We start from the raw sequence: 19822 nt of genomic DNA on the forward strand, positions 1-19822 counted from the left end.
GGCGGTGGCGGTGGCGGCGGCGGCGGCGGCAGTGGCAGTAGAAACGATGCGAAGAACGGCGGAAATCGGCGAAGACGCTAGAAAGCCTCACTTAAAGCGAACTAGATCTAGTCTACTGTTGGTATCATTATGATTTTACGAATTTAGATAAACGAGAGGAAGTCAGGATGGAGAAATTTGGAAAAGACTGAAAAACTTTCGGTCAATTTCATTCGCCTAGTACAATAGAACGAAGAAATCTCGTACGATATCACGTCAGAAACAGGCTGGAAAGCGGAAGGTCATACTTATTGCGCAAAGACTGATGAACAAGTTAAACAATCTACGAAACTTGATTTGGACTACTTTATAGCATCGTATGTAATGCCATCATAAAGTTACATAATAATAATAATAATGGTGCGTTTCTATAACTCAACGATCTCCATCAACAACGACTTTATGCTATTGTAACTAGATTTGTCCGCCTCTTTTCGCGCCTGCCAGATTTGATCTATTTGATTTTACTATGGTCAATTGTATACGAGGATCGGATTGTTTCGCGCGCTTTAACTGACAACAGGCAATTCTTGTCAACGACGAGTCAGCTTTGTCAAGTCGATAGTATTAGATGAGCAATGTTTAATCTCGTCATTGGTAATAAATGTGCCAATTGTGAAGGCAGGCCTTAGTTCGTTCGGCTTCCCAATAGTCCATTCTCCGCGATCTCTCGGAAATACATTCGGTGAGATTCGTTCGTCCCCTTAGCTTGTAGGGCAACCCTCGAGCCAGTGTTTGGCCTTCACATTGAAACACAGAAGGACAGTGGCGGGGGCTTCCATCACAACATATCTGCAGGCCAGAAGGCACTTCAGAAGACCCGCAAAGATGGAAAGCGCCATGCAGCCGAGAAGTTGTGTTTCTGATTGGTGACTGTTTCTTGACTGAACGTCTGTATCTATTTATCATACAAAATATTATTATAGATAATAGCTCAAATAGACCCAATAGACGGTTTGTATTTATATACTTGTACATATATACAAACTATTTCAAGCTTGTTGTTCTTAGCTCCAGCGGTTCAGGCTTAGACCCCGTGTTACTGATCGCATGTAATAAAACGAGTACAGGCAGCTGCGTGCTACTTTCAACATAGCACTAGTCATCATTAGTGGACCATTTCGCTGAAGGGTTGCCTTCAGTCATCGGCGTAAACACAAGCATAACCGTAATCATTGCGTACTCATGCTGTGCTGAATCTGTGGAGATCAGACAACCGCTGCTGCTTCTGCTAGTCACTTCACACGGTAACGCGGTGAGTCCAACGGACGTCAGCCAAACGAGAGGTAATGGAAGTCGTGATTTGTGCTTCCGTGGTTTGCCAGAGAGAGCGTGTGGAGTGGCTGGTGAAGAAGACGTCCAAGACACTTTTCTATAGGATGCACGACATGCATTTCTCACGTGAATGAGGTGCACAGCGCCCAGAGCCGATTACCTGCTGACCACAGATCGCTACGGTTAACAAGAAAGCTGCTACGGTTGAGATCGAACGTCGGTCAGACGGTTTGCAACGCAGCTAACGACTCGTTGACGAAACTTTTTTGAAGACGGATCATCGACAAGCGGTGCCCGTCTTCGGACGAGTACGGCGTCGATCGGTTGTAAGCCATGCCGACGGTATAATGAGCAGAGTAATAATGGCCAGTGTGATAATTACAGATACCTGAGAGTCACAGGGAAGGGCAAAGGCAGACAAAAATAAATAGAGATCAAAGCCGTTGCCACTTTTCGCGATCATTACTACTGATAGGACTGATTTGATATTTCACGAAGACATATAGCCGCGTTATTTGTCACCCGCTCCTAGCACAAACCGTCCATTTCGGACAACGGTTCCTTAATCCGATACATTTTGAACGCTTAGCTAGAGATGCTGAAAACGGCAACAGCGATGTACAATTCAACACGACATTTTCTGAGCATCAATGATTGATTAAATCGCACGCCATTAAAGTATTACCCCCGGCAATACCCTGACAGTTGCTGTCGGGAACCTCGCTCCGCTTAACCTGTAACTGGTAACAAACACAATAACGTGTGCCTCTTCTAATACGAGCACTAGGTACTAGATTGGCATAATAAATTTAGCAGACAACCAGGGGAGAAGCACGATCGCGGCAATGTTGATTATAATAATGCTAATGATGATGAACAAGAAAAACACAATAGAATGTCCAGTAATACAAAGGAACGATTAGTACCATCGTAGTCCGAAATAGGTCTCAGGTTTGGGCCAGTTCGGGTTCATCTGCGTGTCACCCCTGTATCTCAGTAACTGCGTATAGGGACTAATGAAACAACAGGCATTAGTTGAAATAATATCGTCAAAACTGACACTGCAATTTCGCTATTTCTGTTACCTGGTGCGGCAATTGTCAAGGCAAGGATGACGGTAGTCTGCACTTTGCCACGTTTACTTCTGAATCTTGCATATATAAAGCTAGTAGTGCAAGATAGTACCGATAAAGTAGTATGAAGTTGAGACACAGGCTGGTGTCGTATTAGCGAAGCGTCAATAACTTCGCTAATACGACGGACGGCTGAGCGAGGGAAGAACATAAGACGCCAGGAACTTCATTGGCAAGAACACGCAGGGTGGACAGAAAAGCTGGTCAGACTACTGTCGACGTTACAGAGGCGACACTTGGGTGAACTTCAATATGCGCTGCCCTCACTCGTTTCTTGCCAACGTTCTGTACGTAACGCTCTCTAGCTTGACTCGAGGCAAAAAGAGAACCAAGCCAATCCTATGAAGCTAACCGCTACCTATATTATCAGTAGTCTACGTTAAAGTATATTACGAAATCCCTTCTGAGAGCCGTTAGATTCACCGTAGACAAAAATGTTCGGCAGTATTCTAATTTTCTATTACAGTTTAACAATGTCCATGCTTTTATCGGCGTCTCTAAGTGTTAACGCATATCATAGAACCTCCTGGCGTTCGATGTTGGCAGCCGTCACTGGCCACACTGAGCGATTACGGCTGTAGCCCTTGTTTATCGTTCGCTTATTGGCTTTAGGCCCGTTAAGGCTGGTGGGCCTGACCAGTTTGATCGGCTACTAATTCATCATGGAACTTGCACGTGAAACAAGACGAAAAAAAGCGACAATGTTTTATATAATTCCTTATCAATGACCCCACCTTTTCCCGGAAATAGACAAACGAACGATCAGCTCATTTATAATCTTATAAATGAGACATAACGCATGCACAGTTACACGAGGGCTCTTAGCCTAGAACATAATATTGTCCGTGTTCTATGAGGAGGAAAGGAGTCACGAAGATTTTTTGTTGTTCCTATGATCGTCACCATCATCGTCAAAATGGGTGTATCTACACGTAGATTGGCCACTGTGTGGCACTTCGATGGGTCGCTAGTGTCAGCCTGCTCTACAGCCTGTTTCTGGACGCGTCGCCTCAGTAGCGCATGTTCGAGAAGACGAAGCAACAGCGTCGGGAAGAAGACTATGATCAGGATGGTGATGATGCTAATGATTATAACGATGATGTTCAAGCAGAACTTAATCGGGAGTAGCGGCTTCATTATCGTGCCTCTTATCGGCTTCTGTATTTGGATCAACATTATCATCGGCAGCGACGGCGGCACAACAGCATTAGTGGCATTGCAACAAGCAGGTGGCGATAAATTCTTTACAAATTGCGACAAAATTACCACCATCGGGCGCTAGAGAGAGGGGGAGGGGTTGAGGACGAGACCCTGCGGTATAGTACTATGTTGTGCTATTATGCTGTGCTCGTGCGATGTTGCGTGCTGTGGCAATTATGCCCCGTTCGTCGCTCGAACGAACGGGTCGGATCGTAAATGCTGTTGCTAAATCTACTGATACTGCTGATGTTTTACTATATTACGTACACAAATATATACAATGCTTGCTATGATCATGTACACTTGTTTCGGTTGTCGTCGTCGTCGTCACCGCCGTCGCTAGGACCACTGTGGCCGCTTCTGCAGGTTTCTATCGTATGTACTTTGTTAATACTGATGGTGGCTGTGTTTGTATGCGTGTGTGTTTGTACATGTGTGCGAATGTATGAACTGATGTGGCGCTGATGGCACATCGAAGAAGCCCAAAAGTTAATTGGGCGAAACGATAATATTCCTATCGTTCGACGCCGTCACTGCTGGCACCGGTAGCCGTTAAGCGTCGTAAATAAGGCAGCGAGATCAGAAATTCATCTACGACATTGCCTGTCATCTCCGTTGCTGTTGTTATTACTGTTGTTGCTGGCGCTGTTATGATCGACTCTGATAGCGATAATTGTCCTGCTCGTTGCGTACAACATGCGTTCAATAGCAGTTGTCGGCACTGTCCCTATTTTTTGCCGAGGGTGCAACCCGTATTGTGCATATGTTTTGTCAACAGAGCAGAAGCTGGCCCGTTGCTTACCCTATCAGTCGATGTATAGCGTCTACAATCAATATGGCTACTTTAGAAGAGAACAACTTGCTTGATCTCGCCGTCGTATGGGTGGACTCTTCTCAGCTTTTCTTTCCTACAGACGGCTCGGGTTCCTTCACCGCTGTGCGTTTGCTGTTCATTGTAATGCCAGCCGTTCGTTCACAGCTTTTTATAATACATAGTCTTAACACAATGCCACTTTCCCATCGATCTGATGATTAGTAGGAAGCGAGTAAGTGATGCTTCCATCTTCGCTGGCCGTGCGCTGCTGTCGAATCTCTACTGGCATCCGAAAAGAGTCGAGGAAGGGTTACCAGCAGTCGTTCATGGTAAACAATTTCCGCGGTTTTACAATTTCTTCTTTTTCTTCATAGCAACAACAACAACAACAACAACAACACCATCATAAGTTCGCGCCGCCCGCAGGGGCACGGTGTTCTAGAGAGCATCCTCCGCGTCAAACATGCTAAGGAGCGACTGGCCGATCGACCGCTCTCGATTAACGAAAGCTGCTCGCGCAGTTTAGCTACTAAGTAATATATATCTGTCTCACCCGTTTCGCTCATTTGGGTTTCCTAGTTGTCTGCTACGCTACTCTTTCGGACTAAATTCGCCGAACGCTTTCTGCGAGTCCGTCAGTGGCGATCTTCGTCCAGAGGGTGAAAGAGGTAACCTTCCTTGCAATCTACTACACAGCAGAGATTTTTAGGAAACACTCCGACTCGCGGAATGTTTCAAATCGGTCCTATGCCAAATAACAATATCAATGTGTGTGTGTGTGTGTGTATATGTAAAATTAATTATATGCGCAATCGCATATATCAGTGCAATGTGCAGCTAATGTGGGCAAATATAATACTGCACGGCCTCTGCTCAAGACTCAAGCGTATACAGGGGCGACACCTAAACAACAGGACATTTAATACAGAACGTGCGATGCTCCCGACGGATAACGAATAGGCTCGTTTCGAGCAATTCATTCGCCATAATGAAAAACAAGTTGGTGCCTTTGTTCTCGTAAGAACAAGAACGACAGAACCGTATGCACAGCAAATCACTCAAACCGGTACTTCAGTCAATTACTGGCAACTCTCACGTCAGCGTGTGCGGCGGGGTCCGTTTTCAAGAGGCACAGATGCAAAAGCATCGATGAGTTTCGAACGCGATCAAGTAAATGACACCAAATCATGGCGAAAAATTGAAGTCAACTAAAAGTATCAAGAATTGATCGCGGTCGCTCCGGGGCAGAGCTCGTCGTTGTTGACTCATCAGCACTCACCCACTCAAGTGGCCGCAGTGGCTGCGCGTATCGTAACATGGGGCGCCTACATTACGAATAGCGAGCAGGACTATACGTAGCGGATTAAGCGTTACTATGTATCCAAACTGCGGCTATAGCGACGACGCGTTAACTTGGTTACCTTCAATGACGGCAACAACAAGAACAAAACAAAAGCGACTACGATGAAGAAACGCGTCAAGGATACGATGGGTGTAAAGATGCAAAGAAACGCGACGCACGTGCAAATCAAAAAGGTATCGCAGCTGCCGTTGAGAGCTGAGTACCAACAGCAAACGTCTAGAGATGAAGATGTCCATCCTTGGCCGTTACACGGCCAATCTGTCTCCTGTTTCCTGCCATAGGCCGCCAATGATGCTAATGATTATCATCGGCTAGCAAGGATCAGCCGACACGAAAAACAACCGATAAAAGTTGAGCCAATGGCGACAGCGGCTGCAATAACAGAACAAAAGTGGCCTTTTCGGCTCAAAAGTAAAGCCAATTGTGGTCAGATCAGTAAGCAATACTTGACTCTTCTTTTTTTTGTGCCTTCGACTGTGGCGTACCTACAGTCGTACAGCGCGAGCTGCAATAGTCATCGTGGACGAAGTGCTGACAGAGTTCTTCTAGCACTGGCGAATCCATGGAGCATGAACCGACTCTTCTTTACAACTACTAGAAGGCCAAACGATGGCCAAGCGAGCGGAGCCGGTCCGACAACAAATACAATTCGAAAACGAAATCTTCGAACAACCGTCGCCTATTGCCGTAGTACAGAAATCACAGCAATAATAGTAATATACTATTCCACGTATAATAGCTATCAGCTGTTGTTTTCAGCGATGTCGCTGACTGTCCAGATTTTGCCGATGTCGCCGATGCCCGATAGGGGCAAAGGGCTTTCAGCTGTAGCCTGCGGAAGATCCTTTTGTTAATGCACTACTTAGCTTGTGCTAGGTCTTCCAAAAAAGCTATCTTCTGCGGGTTCTTTCCCATGCTTTGGAGGTGTCGCCTTGTGTCGACAAGTGAACGCATCTGAGAACGTTATCGAGTACAGGGCGGCGCTTTTAAATGTCAAATATTGCTTATATTTTGTTTTAGGGCTGTGTCTAACCAAAAATCCTAGAAAAGCCATTCCTGAAGATCGTAACTATCGAATATAACCCCCATCCACCGCGATATCAACTTCAATTCGGGACCTAACCTAACCTAAACCCCTAACGAAATATTCCTTCCTTAATCTACCAATAACTCTTTGAGAGTAATGGTGCCCAAGCGATATAGGTAGGCACAAACCTGTTCAGGTGTCTCTCAAATAAGCTAAATACAGTAAATTACAATGAAATTATATTCAGGGCTGATGTTTTGCAGGCCAAAGGCTCAAGAAGAGCAGTAAGTCCCAGTGGGAATGAAATGGGAAAAAAGCTCAAAAATTTAAAAAGAAAGACTAATCGTTAGAGCTGATCTGCATGATCCAAGTGGCAACTGATACTCTCCTTTCTCCAACTACAATACATTTTTGTATAAAAGACCTAAGTGTATCCAAAATGGCTTTGAAAGCTAGTAGTAACGTTGGCGGGCAAAAAAGAAGGTTTTTAATTTTGGTAAGGACTCGTTCAGCGCGGAACGATAGTAGATAGCGGCTGGTTTTCGCTCAAATCCCAAAAATGACATATTATTGTTTGCCATAACGGATCTGTTGATTTGTTCCAGAAAGACTGGACTTTCGTCTGCTGCCAGGAATACCGGGTAAGCAAGTGCTCATTATGACGGACAACTCACCAAGGTTTTCTCTAACTGAAACGTACCACCCTGCATTGTAGCGCTGGAAGCACTAGGCAGCCAAGTAAAAAAAGTTGCGTAGTTTGAGTCCTCATTCGAAAAATACTGTAATCCTCAACGTTCGTATATATATACCTGATAGGATAAGATTGACTGAGAACGAGCAAATCGTCTCTGAACACAGTTGTGAGAGATTAGAAGAAGCTAGGTAGACGAAGGTGACAACAGGGCATCTTGTCCTATTGTTGCAGCACCGTCGCCTAACACTTGTTAGTGTAGTTGTGTTAGCGTAATACGTTAAGGCTGTTCCCTCTGGTGCTTTCAATTTAAAAAGGCAGAATCATATTATATTTCCCCAGTTAGATACCACAAGCTGAACCCTAGATTGCGCAACAGAACCATGGCTCAACAATGAATTGTGTTCTTTTATTAAGACACTATAGCCGGCCGAGGGCAACGGATAGTTTACTATGGATATAGTTAACATGTGACAGCCACAAATTGAATTCACGTAAATGCTAGCGCGAGGTCAGCCGTCAGCAGCCTCTGCTAACCAGCTTTGTCGAAACTAGCCGTGTTTCTATGGCATATTCTTACCCGCTGTGCAACTGCGACTCATGATATGGAAGTAAACGTCTAAACAGTATATTTTGTATGTATGTATGTATAGTACACCCTACCGAGAGCACTCATGTAGCTCGGCTCAACTGACGCACCCTCTCTATTCTGTATATTGTATAGCTTCTCTACCGGGGGATGCGTCGCGGACTAAAGCTATTGAGATTTGTCTTCCAAGAAGGGGCTAATTGTAAACTATACCTTTAGCCAGCTAGCATTGAAATCTCTCCGATGGTGATTTGAGTTGTCGCTTTGCCTGGCCCTGTTTGGCTGCACGTATTGGAACCCAGCTAGCTACGCCGTCGCCAGCGTAGGTACAATTGCGTATTGTATTATTATAACCACTGTGCGACCCACTTGTTCGCATCTAATAATAGCATGGAGTCACCAAGGGCATTTAGGTCCACTGGATGCTTGGGTAGATGACGCTAACCGGTCGGTTTGAGGCCGGACGGATAGAACAAGTCGCCCGGCCTTCGTCATTTGAGGATGAGAAGCGTAACATACAGGACGATTCACCGATCTCGAGTAGGAACGATAGGGTGGATTATTTCAGAAGTTAGCAATAGCAGCGGATCAGCAGGCTGTGAGAGGATGCTGCAGGAATTGTCGGATGGCTCAGAGTTAACGATTGGCTTTTCTCACTCTGTCACCGCAGCTGCCATTGGCTTAAAAAGATTGACTTTCGGATTCATCTGATTTGGTCCGCTTTCTTGTCATGCTACAAAACAGTCTATGATAACCATCATTAAAGTGCTTTTCGGCAGCTTGCACTGTTCTCTATGACCCGTTCCGCTCATGTCAGTCGAGTAGAATGAAAGATTCAATGGCGAGAAAGAGTGCGGGCAATCGAGGTTATAGATGCAGAAAGGCAGACAGACCGCATATGCCCATAGGGTATGTGCACAAGGTGACCGATCGCTGCAGTTTCATCCGCAAAAAATGACAGAAACAAGTATAAGCAACAATTAAAATTACCAACTCGGTAGATGGTACAGACTCTTCTTATTGATGGAGGGAAATTATTTGAATAGTGCATAAAGGATAACCATCATCAAGCGCGTTTGAACTCTGATAAAGGACAGATCCGTTCGGGGTTGATGCCCCAAATACAGTATATACATATGCTAGAGCTGTACAAACCTCTGCACAACCTAAATAACTCAAAATGGCGGTACAATGCGAGTCATCCCCATCTCTCTTTAGAAGCAATATCACGCACGGAGTTGATTTCTCTCAATAATGAAGTCAGACCTTCGTAACAAACATTGTACAAAAAATCTGAGATATGTCTAGTTCCAAAATAGATATTCTGTTTCTAGTAGTAACAACAGAAAACCAGACCAACAACGTCATCGCCGTTATTACCGCAATCACCATCACAATCAACATCGTTATCGCTAAAAGTGGCAACATGGACAACAAACGCTAAGCTAAAACACCGTTGGAAAAAGTCCGAAAGTTTTCTTCGTTCCTGGGGCAATTTCCAAGTTTTTGTCGAAATCGTCGTTGTTGCCCGTTCACCTGCTGCCGCCGCCGCCGCCGCCGCCGCCGCCGCCGTCGCCGCCGCCGCCGCTCTGCTACACTAAGAACTGCAATGGCACCAACGACAGCCGTGTGTGACCTTCGGTAGCAAGAACGTTGAACGAAAGATGATAACGCCAAATGGATGCGCCCGATGCGCGAATTTGGTGCTTTATCGGTGAACGTTCGTTCAACTGGTGCCAGCGCTGCTGCTTCCGCCGCTGCGTCTGCTGTTACAGTCAAAACAACAACAACAGCAACAACGATTGGCTACAACTGCCCGCAGCTGGTGCGCGCCGTCGACGCCGCTTATGACAATGTCGTCTATATACGCTATAGTGTAGCGGCAGTTTGCTTTCCCGCAATTGCCCGCAGACGGTGCCGCCAGCCGACACTACAGGCACCGCCGAACACCGCGATTCTGCTGAAGCCGCCTCAAAACGGCCCCGCCCCTTCCGTTCGAGACGTGATGGCCACCGAATTAGCGCTTAACAACCTACCAAATGAACATACACACGTATGTCTATCTATCCATTTATCTATATATATATATATTATCCGGAGATAACAGAGGAGAGTGATCCTGGATAGTAAGGCGCATGCTGATCGAGCCGACAGGATATATATATACACACACACTAGAATTGCAATGTATTGCGCCTAAGGTATTGATAAGAGCACGGCTAACCACGTAAAGGCTAGTTATGACACGTAATATGTGAACAGACTCAATGCTTTTCATGCCCTTATCACCAAGTGCCCCAACAAAAAATGAGCGGAATATTTGTTCACTAGAGCATAGTGTGTGTATAAAAACTATACGTTGCGGATTACCATTTGCAAGTTAAGCGATTCAAAATATTTTGAGACATAAAAGTTATCGAAACAAAAAACTTAAACTTGTTTAAAACTATTCAGTTAATTAAAATTGTTCATTACGATGCTTAATGAGCGGAACATCAAACAGTTCACACTTGAAGGGGTTTCCACGAGAAGCCCCGACCAGAATCTAAATCTGGTTTAAATGATGGCGGTAACAGCGTTAACAGTAAATATAAGGGCAATAGGCAGAAAGGCCCCATCTTATTCCCGAGTGTACACGAAACTTCATCGATGCGTTTGATCTTTAAAGAAGTCTTGAGACTACTAAAATTGAATTGACATTTTGGGTGAGCACGATAAGCGTGCTCGGAGCTACAAACAATATACGTTCCCACATACAGTGACATGCCCGAAAAGCTGTCACTAGGTATTATTGTATATAAACAGACAGGCGTTAAATGTAGCTAAGTTGAGAACTCACGATAGCAAGCGACGTTCGAGGGATGGATACATCGAGCAATAACATCTTAACTAACTCATCACTAATATGAGTATTAGGCCGATATTCAAATAAACCCTTTAAAAGGAAAGGCGTCTTCTCGACAAAGTGAATGCCTGCAGGGGCATTCAAGTGGGCATCCGCTTTTTGTTGTCTCCCAGCCTTCTTGTATTGTTCATTGTTTTCATCGTTGTATTGGTACTGGTAATAGAATCTGTACTAGTAATAGCAATGGCAGTCGGGGATCTGCGATTTCGTCTTGCAACTCGCGTCATGTCGGACAACCATCAAGACAACCCAAGATTAAGATTTAAGATAGAATGAAAATGTCGTGGTTCCCTAGACGACAGCTAGTGCACAACTTACCGATTTGGCCGAATAACTATTATCGTTTCACTAAACTCTTCAAATTTATCTAAACGTTATTCCGCCGTTGAAACGTACCGGCCAGTGAGTCATTGTTACAATGCTTGCTCGACGCTAATACTACGCCTATCATTAGCGCTCACTTTTATTTAGGAAACCATCTCCAATCAATCCAATCTGTCCGTCTGCTATTCTAGTATAATCGGATATAGAGACAGAAACTACTGACTTCGGCTTTGCTTCTGGATGAATGTCGGCCACCTCGTAGCGTTTGGTGCTAACCCATCATTATATCTAAAAATCGAAAGCCATAGGAAACATATTCTGTGAGCACGAGCGATGTCGAATAACGATCGATGTATCTAAAGCCCCAGTCAAATATGTAGATATAATAGGTGTTGTTAATTATCGTCTCGAAAATTTGATTGATTGATTGATTGATTTAACGATTTGCAGTCAAGCCGTACAGCTAAGCAAAATCCGCATGCATGTGAACGTCTATCTTCCCAGCAGATCGATTTTAACAGTCGAACTATTGAGACCGACTGCAAAATATGATTGTTTATTATAATTGGCAATGGCGCAAATGTACTCGAGATCTCGGAGCTAGGACTTTCGAACGGTTCAATATTACCGATGTCCTGTCAGCTGTCAAATTCAACCTTCTATACGTGTAGCAATCGTCGCATTCGGTTCGTTACGATACATACTAAAAGCATTACGTGGTTCAATTTGTATCGTCGGTACGGGGCAGCGCGCCGTCCAGCAAAATTGCAACTGTTTTCGAACGATAGTTGCAGATGACGCAAACTCAATCTGGTCTGCTTGCCCTCCTACAGTCCACCGAAACTGTTTTAAATATTCCGAATAATCTAAGGGCGCATGCAGCACGCAGCTAGCGCGGCCATGTCGAGTATTCCATTCTCGGTATCCCCCCATCACTTAGAACTGTGGTCCAATCAGCAACGATCAACCCCCCACTACAGCAAGCCAGACCACAACAAACTCGTCGGATTCGAACACCGTGTCGTCCACAGTTTACCCATCCTGCTACCAGGGTCAGAACGCCAACTCAGAGGTAATCTGGCAGTAATTTCATCGGATATTAACAGGCTCCCACACCACAAACGCAGCAAAACTAGCCAACATAGCTCTCTTAAATTCTTGGGTGACATTTGTACTTCGCTGTGTGCAGAGTAGCGGATTCAGCCTCTCCGTGGCTCAATGGCTTCGTTTGTTTACATCCGCGGATAAGCCACCCCACAGTCGAACTACCCCGGAAACTGGACGCGATCTCTCGCAACCCACATACACCAAAAGTATATTGCGAATCGTCAATTGATGATATTATTGCATAACAACGTCCAAACGCTGCTAGCTAATGGCTGCCAGTATGACGCTAAAATCAACTGAATTCGCATACCTTTGTCACATGGTGGTTCGCTTTTCGTCTAACGTTCTCAGGCTTGCTAGCTTCGATCTCGTCGAAAACTTCTACCACAAATTGAATGTTTCTCCAGACCGAACTCTCGGCGTCAGCTACCCTTCTAATTGGCACTCACGACAAACCAGCGCGCGCGTAAAAACGTGTTTAGAGCCAGCGAAATATGGCAGATAATCTTCTGATAGGATATCCCAGGGATGATACAGGGTAATCCAGGATGGCGGCGACAGCGGTGCCGGCGGCGCTAGCGATGTTGACCATCCGCCATGGCTCATCCGATCGGCTGATCTCGGCTCCCGATGCACTCACTCATCAGCTTCACCGACTTACGTTTGTCTGCTTTTCGGCTGATTCTAGGTATCTACTGCTGTTATTACTGTTATAACTAGGATTACTCACCGCGCGCTGGCGCGTTGACTCCTGCGCGGCCGGACTTCTCTCCGTCGCCAGCTCCATGCCGCGGCTCGCAGGTCACTAGCTGCCACTCATGCCACACGGCAATCGGTCACACGTCGGTCCACAGTACCACGGGGAAATAGGGTTCCTCCTTAAGGAGCACCGCACGATCACTGAATGAGCATTCACTTGGTCGTCGTAGAACAACAACCACCGTTGTCGTCGACAGAACTTCACTCACTACACACAATTGACTGACTCTCTGTCTGCCAGCCAGTCTCGGACCGCTGCTTGACTCTATTGGACTCCCGCTCTCTCTATATCGCACGGAACACACGGCTGTGTGTTCGGTTTGGTTCCGGGGGAAAGGGGGGGGGGGTGTGACAACTCGCTTGGTTGCCAGTTACCAACACGGCGCCTTTTCACTCTAGGCGGGCGTTCTCCAACAGCGGCCGTGCGTTTTTCCTCAGCTACTCTCTCTCACTCTCTCTCTTTCTCTCTCTTTTCCAGTTCCCCAGAACCTCGATTATCGGGAGTGCGTTCGCCGTGAGCTTTGCACCGTTCCTTCAGTTCCCAAAGATACCGAGCTCTCTCGTTATCTTTCACTGTCTTGCTTGTTTTTGCTGTCTCCCCTTCTTTTTGTTTGTCGCTGTACTCACGCTCCGGCCGCACTCCCACGATTCTTTTCCCCTCTGTCACCTACTCTCTTCCCGATTCTGCTCTTGTTGTGATGGGTATTAAACAACGCCCGGGAGCCTTAGATCTTCGACGAAGTCGGCTTTCGGCTAGCCTAGCGGGCTCCTGAACGAGTGCGACTCTCCACAACGGCGGGTTCAGCTTCGCTCCTAGCTCCTAGGTGGAGAGCGACTATCGAACGCCAGAAGGACAGCGAGCGCCGCTCTTATTGCTCCGTGCGAAAAATAACAAGAACTCACTCCTTTGTGCCGACAGAAACAACAATAATAATAATAATAATAATAACAACAACAACAACAACAACAACAACGAGAATACTCCGAAAGGCTGGGCTATGCTCGATGGTGGACGGGTGGAACTTCTGAAAGTTTGTCGTTTCTGCCGAACGTCCGTGCGCGCTCTTGACTAAATTGGTGCGGTTAGCCTGTGGCGTGTACAGCTAGCTACATCACTCTTCCAGCGAGCCTGTATGTTTAGCTAGCGAGCACTCTGTTCGCTTGTTCTCGGCTCCTGTCCTAGCTGTATGAGCTGCAAAAGTTGGCGTCGAGGACAACCCGCCAAGCTCCGCCCCTCCTAAAGAGCCCTCACCCGTCGTGGAAAGGGCTGCTGGTGGTGGTAGCGCTCATCGACGGCCTCCTACTGCTGCTGCTGCTGCTACTACTACTACTACTACTACCACTACTGCTGCTGCTGCTGCTGCTACTACCGCTGCCATCCCCATCCACACAGCAGCGATCCACACTCGCGCACAAGTCGGGAGACAAGCACCGTCGTCGCCAGTGCTGGCTATCGTTTGCTGCTACGACTGCAGCTACCACGATGGCTACTTCTAGTACTAGTGGTACCGCTTGCTTGTCTGCCCTATAATAGCCTATCTACCATGCGACTGACCAAACAAGCCATTGCGGCCAGCCCGACTGCTCAAAGTGAGGGTTATACATTACTACTTGGGGCTGCTGTGCGTCCGGTGCGCGGGAAACTGCACCGGGGAGCTGCTGCAGAATGATGACAAGGCAGCAGTTCCATGTATTTATGTATATATATACATCTGGAGTTCAGCGCCTTTGGGCGGTATTGCACGAAGAGCACCAGTTCACAAGCGGTGCCCAGCGGCGATATACCGCAACGCAGAAATCATCGTTAGTTACAAGCATAGGCAGTTGTTCGAAACGTATCTTCACATTGATTACAATTAAATTAGCGCGCGGGGACAGGCCGCGATTTCCTGGACAGTAGAGAATGTCTGCTTATAGTCTTAAGATCGCTAGCTAGGTCCGTCGTGGGATTGATAAACTAGATTGACTAGAACCAGGATTGACTGGCTGGACGAACGGGTTAGCTAACAAGCTATGCGCAGCAGCGACAAATGAACGAAGACGTTACGAAGAGGATAAAAAAGACACAAAATAGCGGGATCTCATAATAGATGCGTAAGAGCCCTGCTCGTCTGCTTGCGCTTGCAGGTGTTTGCGTGAAGAAGCAGTACCGGCCGACAAGGCTGGATAGCTTACGTGACCATACCCCAGGGTGGGGCTAGGTGAAGACAGCCACTCGAAGCGGAGCCAAGAACGGAGATCGATCTGGAATCATCAAATACGGAGCGACACAGAGGAAAAGCCAACAGTTGCGCGATATTCCAATGGATGGGCCTAGAAGAATGAACAGGCGTTAGTTTGAAAGGCCCGAATGGCTACGGCACAGTACCATAAACGGGTACACATTTTATACTTCTGCATGCTAATGCTACTCGATATTTATTAAATACTCATTGGGCTCAATGATGAAAGACGGATTATTTTGTGATAGTGTTAAGGGAGGCAAAGCCAAACGAGGGAAGAAACATGTCGTTAGATTTTTACGCACACACATATATATCATCTGGTTGTTAGGTGCTTATACTCTGACCTCGAGCCTGCTCCAACTATTGCAGGTGACGTCGTCGGATATGGTAATAACAATGGCCATACATTGTTACGAGCTTTGCAAACGGACCGATTCAAACCTACAGCAGACAGAAGGCCAATAGGCCCTTTCCAGCCTAAAAGCATGGTTTGCTGTTGCCTATGGCCGTTGCTGCTTTTGTTGACGCTGTTTACAGTCGACGTCTGCCATACTGTGACAGGGAATGCGGATAGAAACACGAACCTCGCCTCGTACAGGCAGGATCGACTTTCTCTCACTAGTACCCGTTCTAGCTAATAACGAAACCTGTCGTTACCGCAGTCGCGGTAGTGGATTAGCAGTCAACCGGGAAATGGCATGACGACTGCCGCACAACAGCAGTCGCTCAAGATACCATCGGCTTCTTTCTTTTTTACAGTGAAAGAACGGCAGCATCTATTGCTGTACTCGCTAGGTCAAACGTGGTTTAGGTTTCTCACGGTCTCTCGTGCATTCCGTTTTGTGAAGCGATTTTTCCCTAGGCGACGCTTTCTCCGGATCCCCACGTGCTACAGTACGGACCTGTATATTAATGCTAGTCAGAGGGATTCGCGGCCAGCGACCAGACCGCCGAGCATCCCAGTAGGTAGGGATTACAAATTCGCTTGCCAAAGTCTGGAACCAAGGACTTCAAAAGCTGTGATGGCTTACAAAAGCACCTGAAACGCGACTTTCTGCGTGGAGTCCACGCATTTCAGTAGGGCTACCTCCCGTCGCGACGTTCATATCTATACTGTTGTGTACGTATATGTATACGTAGCTTAACAAGAAGCTTCTTTGTTGTATAGCTTGTCGTCAACCCGAAAAATGAATCTAGCGAAGCGATGTAGGGTATAGTGCAACAAGTAGGCGATTAGAAGAGACGTCCTGACGTGCGAGACTTTTGGAAATGGAGTAAGAGCAAAGCACTGTTGATGGAAATTCGAGAGCAATTGCGCTAGATATAGTAACTCCAAATGGAGTTTGTGCTAGACAGCATGGCTCCACAATGCTAGATAAATTACAGTGACAAATCGACACGCTTATTGCACCTCGAATCGAATCTTAGTACAGATAAAGGTTGTTGTTCTAGTAGTTCTAGCGTCGCTTTGATCGCGCCACGTGTTCATGCAGATTTGTACGGTACCATCAGCTGGATGACAGGTTGAGGAAGGAATTACCTGATCGTATACATAGATAGCAAAGTCAATTCAAAACCTGATTATGCTGTTAGTAGACTGGGACGCCTGAACGCTTTATCCACGTATGGAAAATCCGACCCCTAATCGTCAATCAAGAGCTCGATCATTTTGCACTTGATCTGGGTGTATGTACAAATCAGTAAACTGATTTTGATGTTGAGCTTCACAGGCGCGCGGGCCTGCATTTAATCCTCGAACGGTCATGGAATGCCGGCACAGACGAATAGAGAGGTTCAAGGTTGGTGGTCCAGAGGATTGATGCTCTCTGTTAACATTCGGAGAATCTGAGCTTTGTACATTATTCCGAGTTGAACGGGCCATCCTACTGAAGGAATCCTCCACGAACCACAAGATCATCTACATACACCCCCGAAACACCCAGATCTGTATGTTTAAGGTTACGTTTCTTCAACTACCTGATTAGGAGGATGTGGGCGAATGGTAAGCTAACGCGGTTGAGCTATCTAGTAATATTTAGTTGTACCGATGCAAGGCAATCTTTTCTCGATACAGGTATTGCACTTGAATGGGTACCCTGACGTAGCCGCCCAGAAAAAAGCCACCTAGTTCAGCACAATTAGCTTGTAAGCTTTTTGGGCGCGCTCTCCAACTGTCTCACCATATTTCTGCTCTGCTCGGTTTATTCTATAAGCTCAATAAGCCACTCCGGAGGACCCAACCGAGCTTTGCTGGAGGTCCGAGCTGATCGACCCGCTTCGACTGAGCCACTGCGAGCGGATTACCGGGGATAACGCCTCATCACCTAGTCTCGTTATCCTGTATCAGCAAGGTAGAATGCTGTTAACAAACGCAGCCAGCAAACTACGCCCGGATGTAGATCAATAGCGAATGATCGGGTTAAAAGGGCGGAAGATGACTGAGGGAAGATTTATTGAAAATACAGGTTGCCGTTTTTATTGTAGCTGATGATGGCAATAATAATCCTGTCAACGATGATGTTGTGATCGTAATTGACGCGCTAAGCATATACGAGGTAAAAACCTTTCGTGAAAAGCTCGAAAGAGAGAGAAATGGCAAAGGCGTATCCAGTCAAAGGCTGTGCGAACTAACCTGCAGCTCGATACACTGTAGACCTCAGCGAAGTGTGATAATATATATATTTTATAAATAAATAAACAAGCTGTCTGATAAAACTAAAATTTGCATTTTACATAAACGAAGTTTTTCTCTCTGCAATTTGTGTTTTGGCCTCCAGTAAACAGTAAAGGCCAAGTGCGTGGGCTATATCTACGAAATAGTGAGGTCTCATATAGAACATCTGAAGTAAAATGAGTTCCTTTTTTCCTATCACCATTAGATCACTCGACAAAAAGACCTAAGATGCTACGTTTTATGGTAGAAGTCCAGGGCGAGCGTCGTCCCGTGCTGCTCAGCTGACTGGGGCCGCCATGTCCCTAAGCTTCCGCTGAGGTGTTGATTTTTACCGAAGCTATTAATTAACAGATAAACAACGCTATTGCATCGAATTAACGCTCTGGTTTCTTCTGTATGTTACTAATCCTTCAATGCCACAGCTAAGGCGAGGATGGATCAACTCTAGTGCCAGGGCTGTCGTAGGGAAAGGTTTAACAAACAACCACTTTCCGTCTTGACTAGATAGAAATTAACGGGAGCACTTAAGCAGTTTTATTCTTATTCCGTTTCAGGTTTGAATTTACTCAAAATTGAGCTTTACGATACAAAAGTAGAAAATTGGGTTTGCTCAAGGGTGAGTATTTGGTGCCAGTGTGAAATGTGGGCAACTATTATAGATGTGTCTAAATCTTCGGAGTGTAGAATCTATTTTAGAATTCTAGGTCAGGTATCTATAGTATGCCTAGATGATGGGCAAATTCTGCTACAGAGCCTTTAATATCCGCGGTTTGTGTATCATTTTAGCGCCTCAGGGTAATGGTATTCCGCATTAAGCTTCCTGCTACACATCTGGTCAAGAGATCGTGTTCTAGCTAAGTTGTATTAGCTTGTTTCTATTGACTGCAATAGTTGACCATTTTGGCCTGGTCATCTCTATCCATTAAAGACTTAACGCTATATATTTCTTTTAGTAACATTACACATCGTCTTGCCAGCTATAATAGCGGTATTAAAAGCTGAGTCAAGCTTCTTAAAAATCAAGGGCCACTTACGAGATCTCATCCAGTAAAAACCGAAATGATAGGGTAAGGAAAAAGAAAATATCTACATTTAAAAGAACACGCACTATATAAGCGTGTAAGATCTCAGGCTGGTTCAGACTACGAAGTTGAACGACAATAGTGGTTTGTACCATGGCATACTATAAAAGAGCGGTTTGTCTGAACTCTCGCACAATAAGCATTCTGACAATTTGTATACGCTTTTGTAACGTGAAGACTAGTTTCGCATATTCCATTTTTGTGTATTCAGTGCTTGTTTATGTCGACATATGAATTAAATATGTATTGTCTGGATAAATCTAGGAAGGACCAGCTCTCCTTTAAACCAAAAGGAACTCTGTAGGACAGAAAGATATCTGGGTTATCATTCGATTATCCGTTCGCGGGACGGATCTTTTATACGGCTCTTAGGGCACGCCTAGCAGAGACCTTACTTCAAGAGGTGGAAGCTTTCAAGCATTTAGGAGATTATTATCTAAAATTCAGATTTGTCGCTCAACATTCGTCCGCTTACGAACACACACTTCTTATGCAACACAACCATTCTTTCTTGCAATAGCACAGATCTAGTTACTATACATATTTACACTTTCTTCTTGCACTTCGAATTTTGCCGTGAACGATGAGAACTTTTTTCGTCCTGAAGTTGTCCCA

The 19822-nt window shown here is 45.7% G+C and overlaps 1 protein-coding gene across 1 annotated transcript in view; it reads right to left on the minus strand.

Moving 5' to 3' along the window:
- dve (SATB1_N and homeodomain domain-containing protein dve) overlaps positions 1–14536 on the minus strand; it is a 94755-nt gene extending 80219 nt beyond the window's left edge. Inside the window, exon 1 of the mRNA XM_022830833.2 lies at positions 13198–14536. Within this exon, the coding sequence (XP_022686568.1) occupies positions 13198–13254 (57 nt within the window). The 5' untranslated portion in view covers positions 13255–14536. The remainder of the gene's footprint in view (positions 1–13197) is intronic.
- Positions 14537–19822: the final 5286 nt, after the last annotated feature.

Source organism: Varroa jacobsoni, unplaced genomic scaffold (genome assembly GCF_002532875.2).
Source record: "Varroa jacobsoni isolate VJ856 unplaced genomic scaffold, vjacob_1.0 scaffold_294, whole genome shotgun sequence".
Taxonomy (NCBI): Eukaryota; Metazoa; Arthropoda; class Arachnida; order Mesostigmata; family Varroidae; genus Varroa; species Varroa jacobsoni.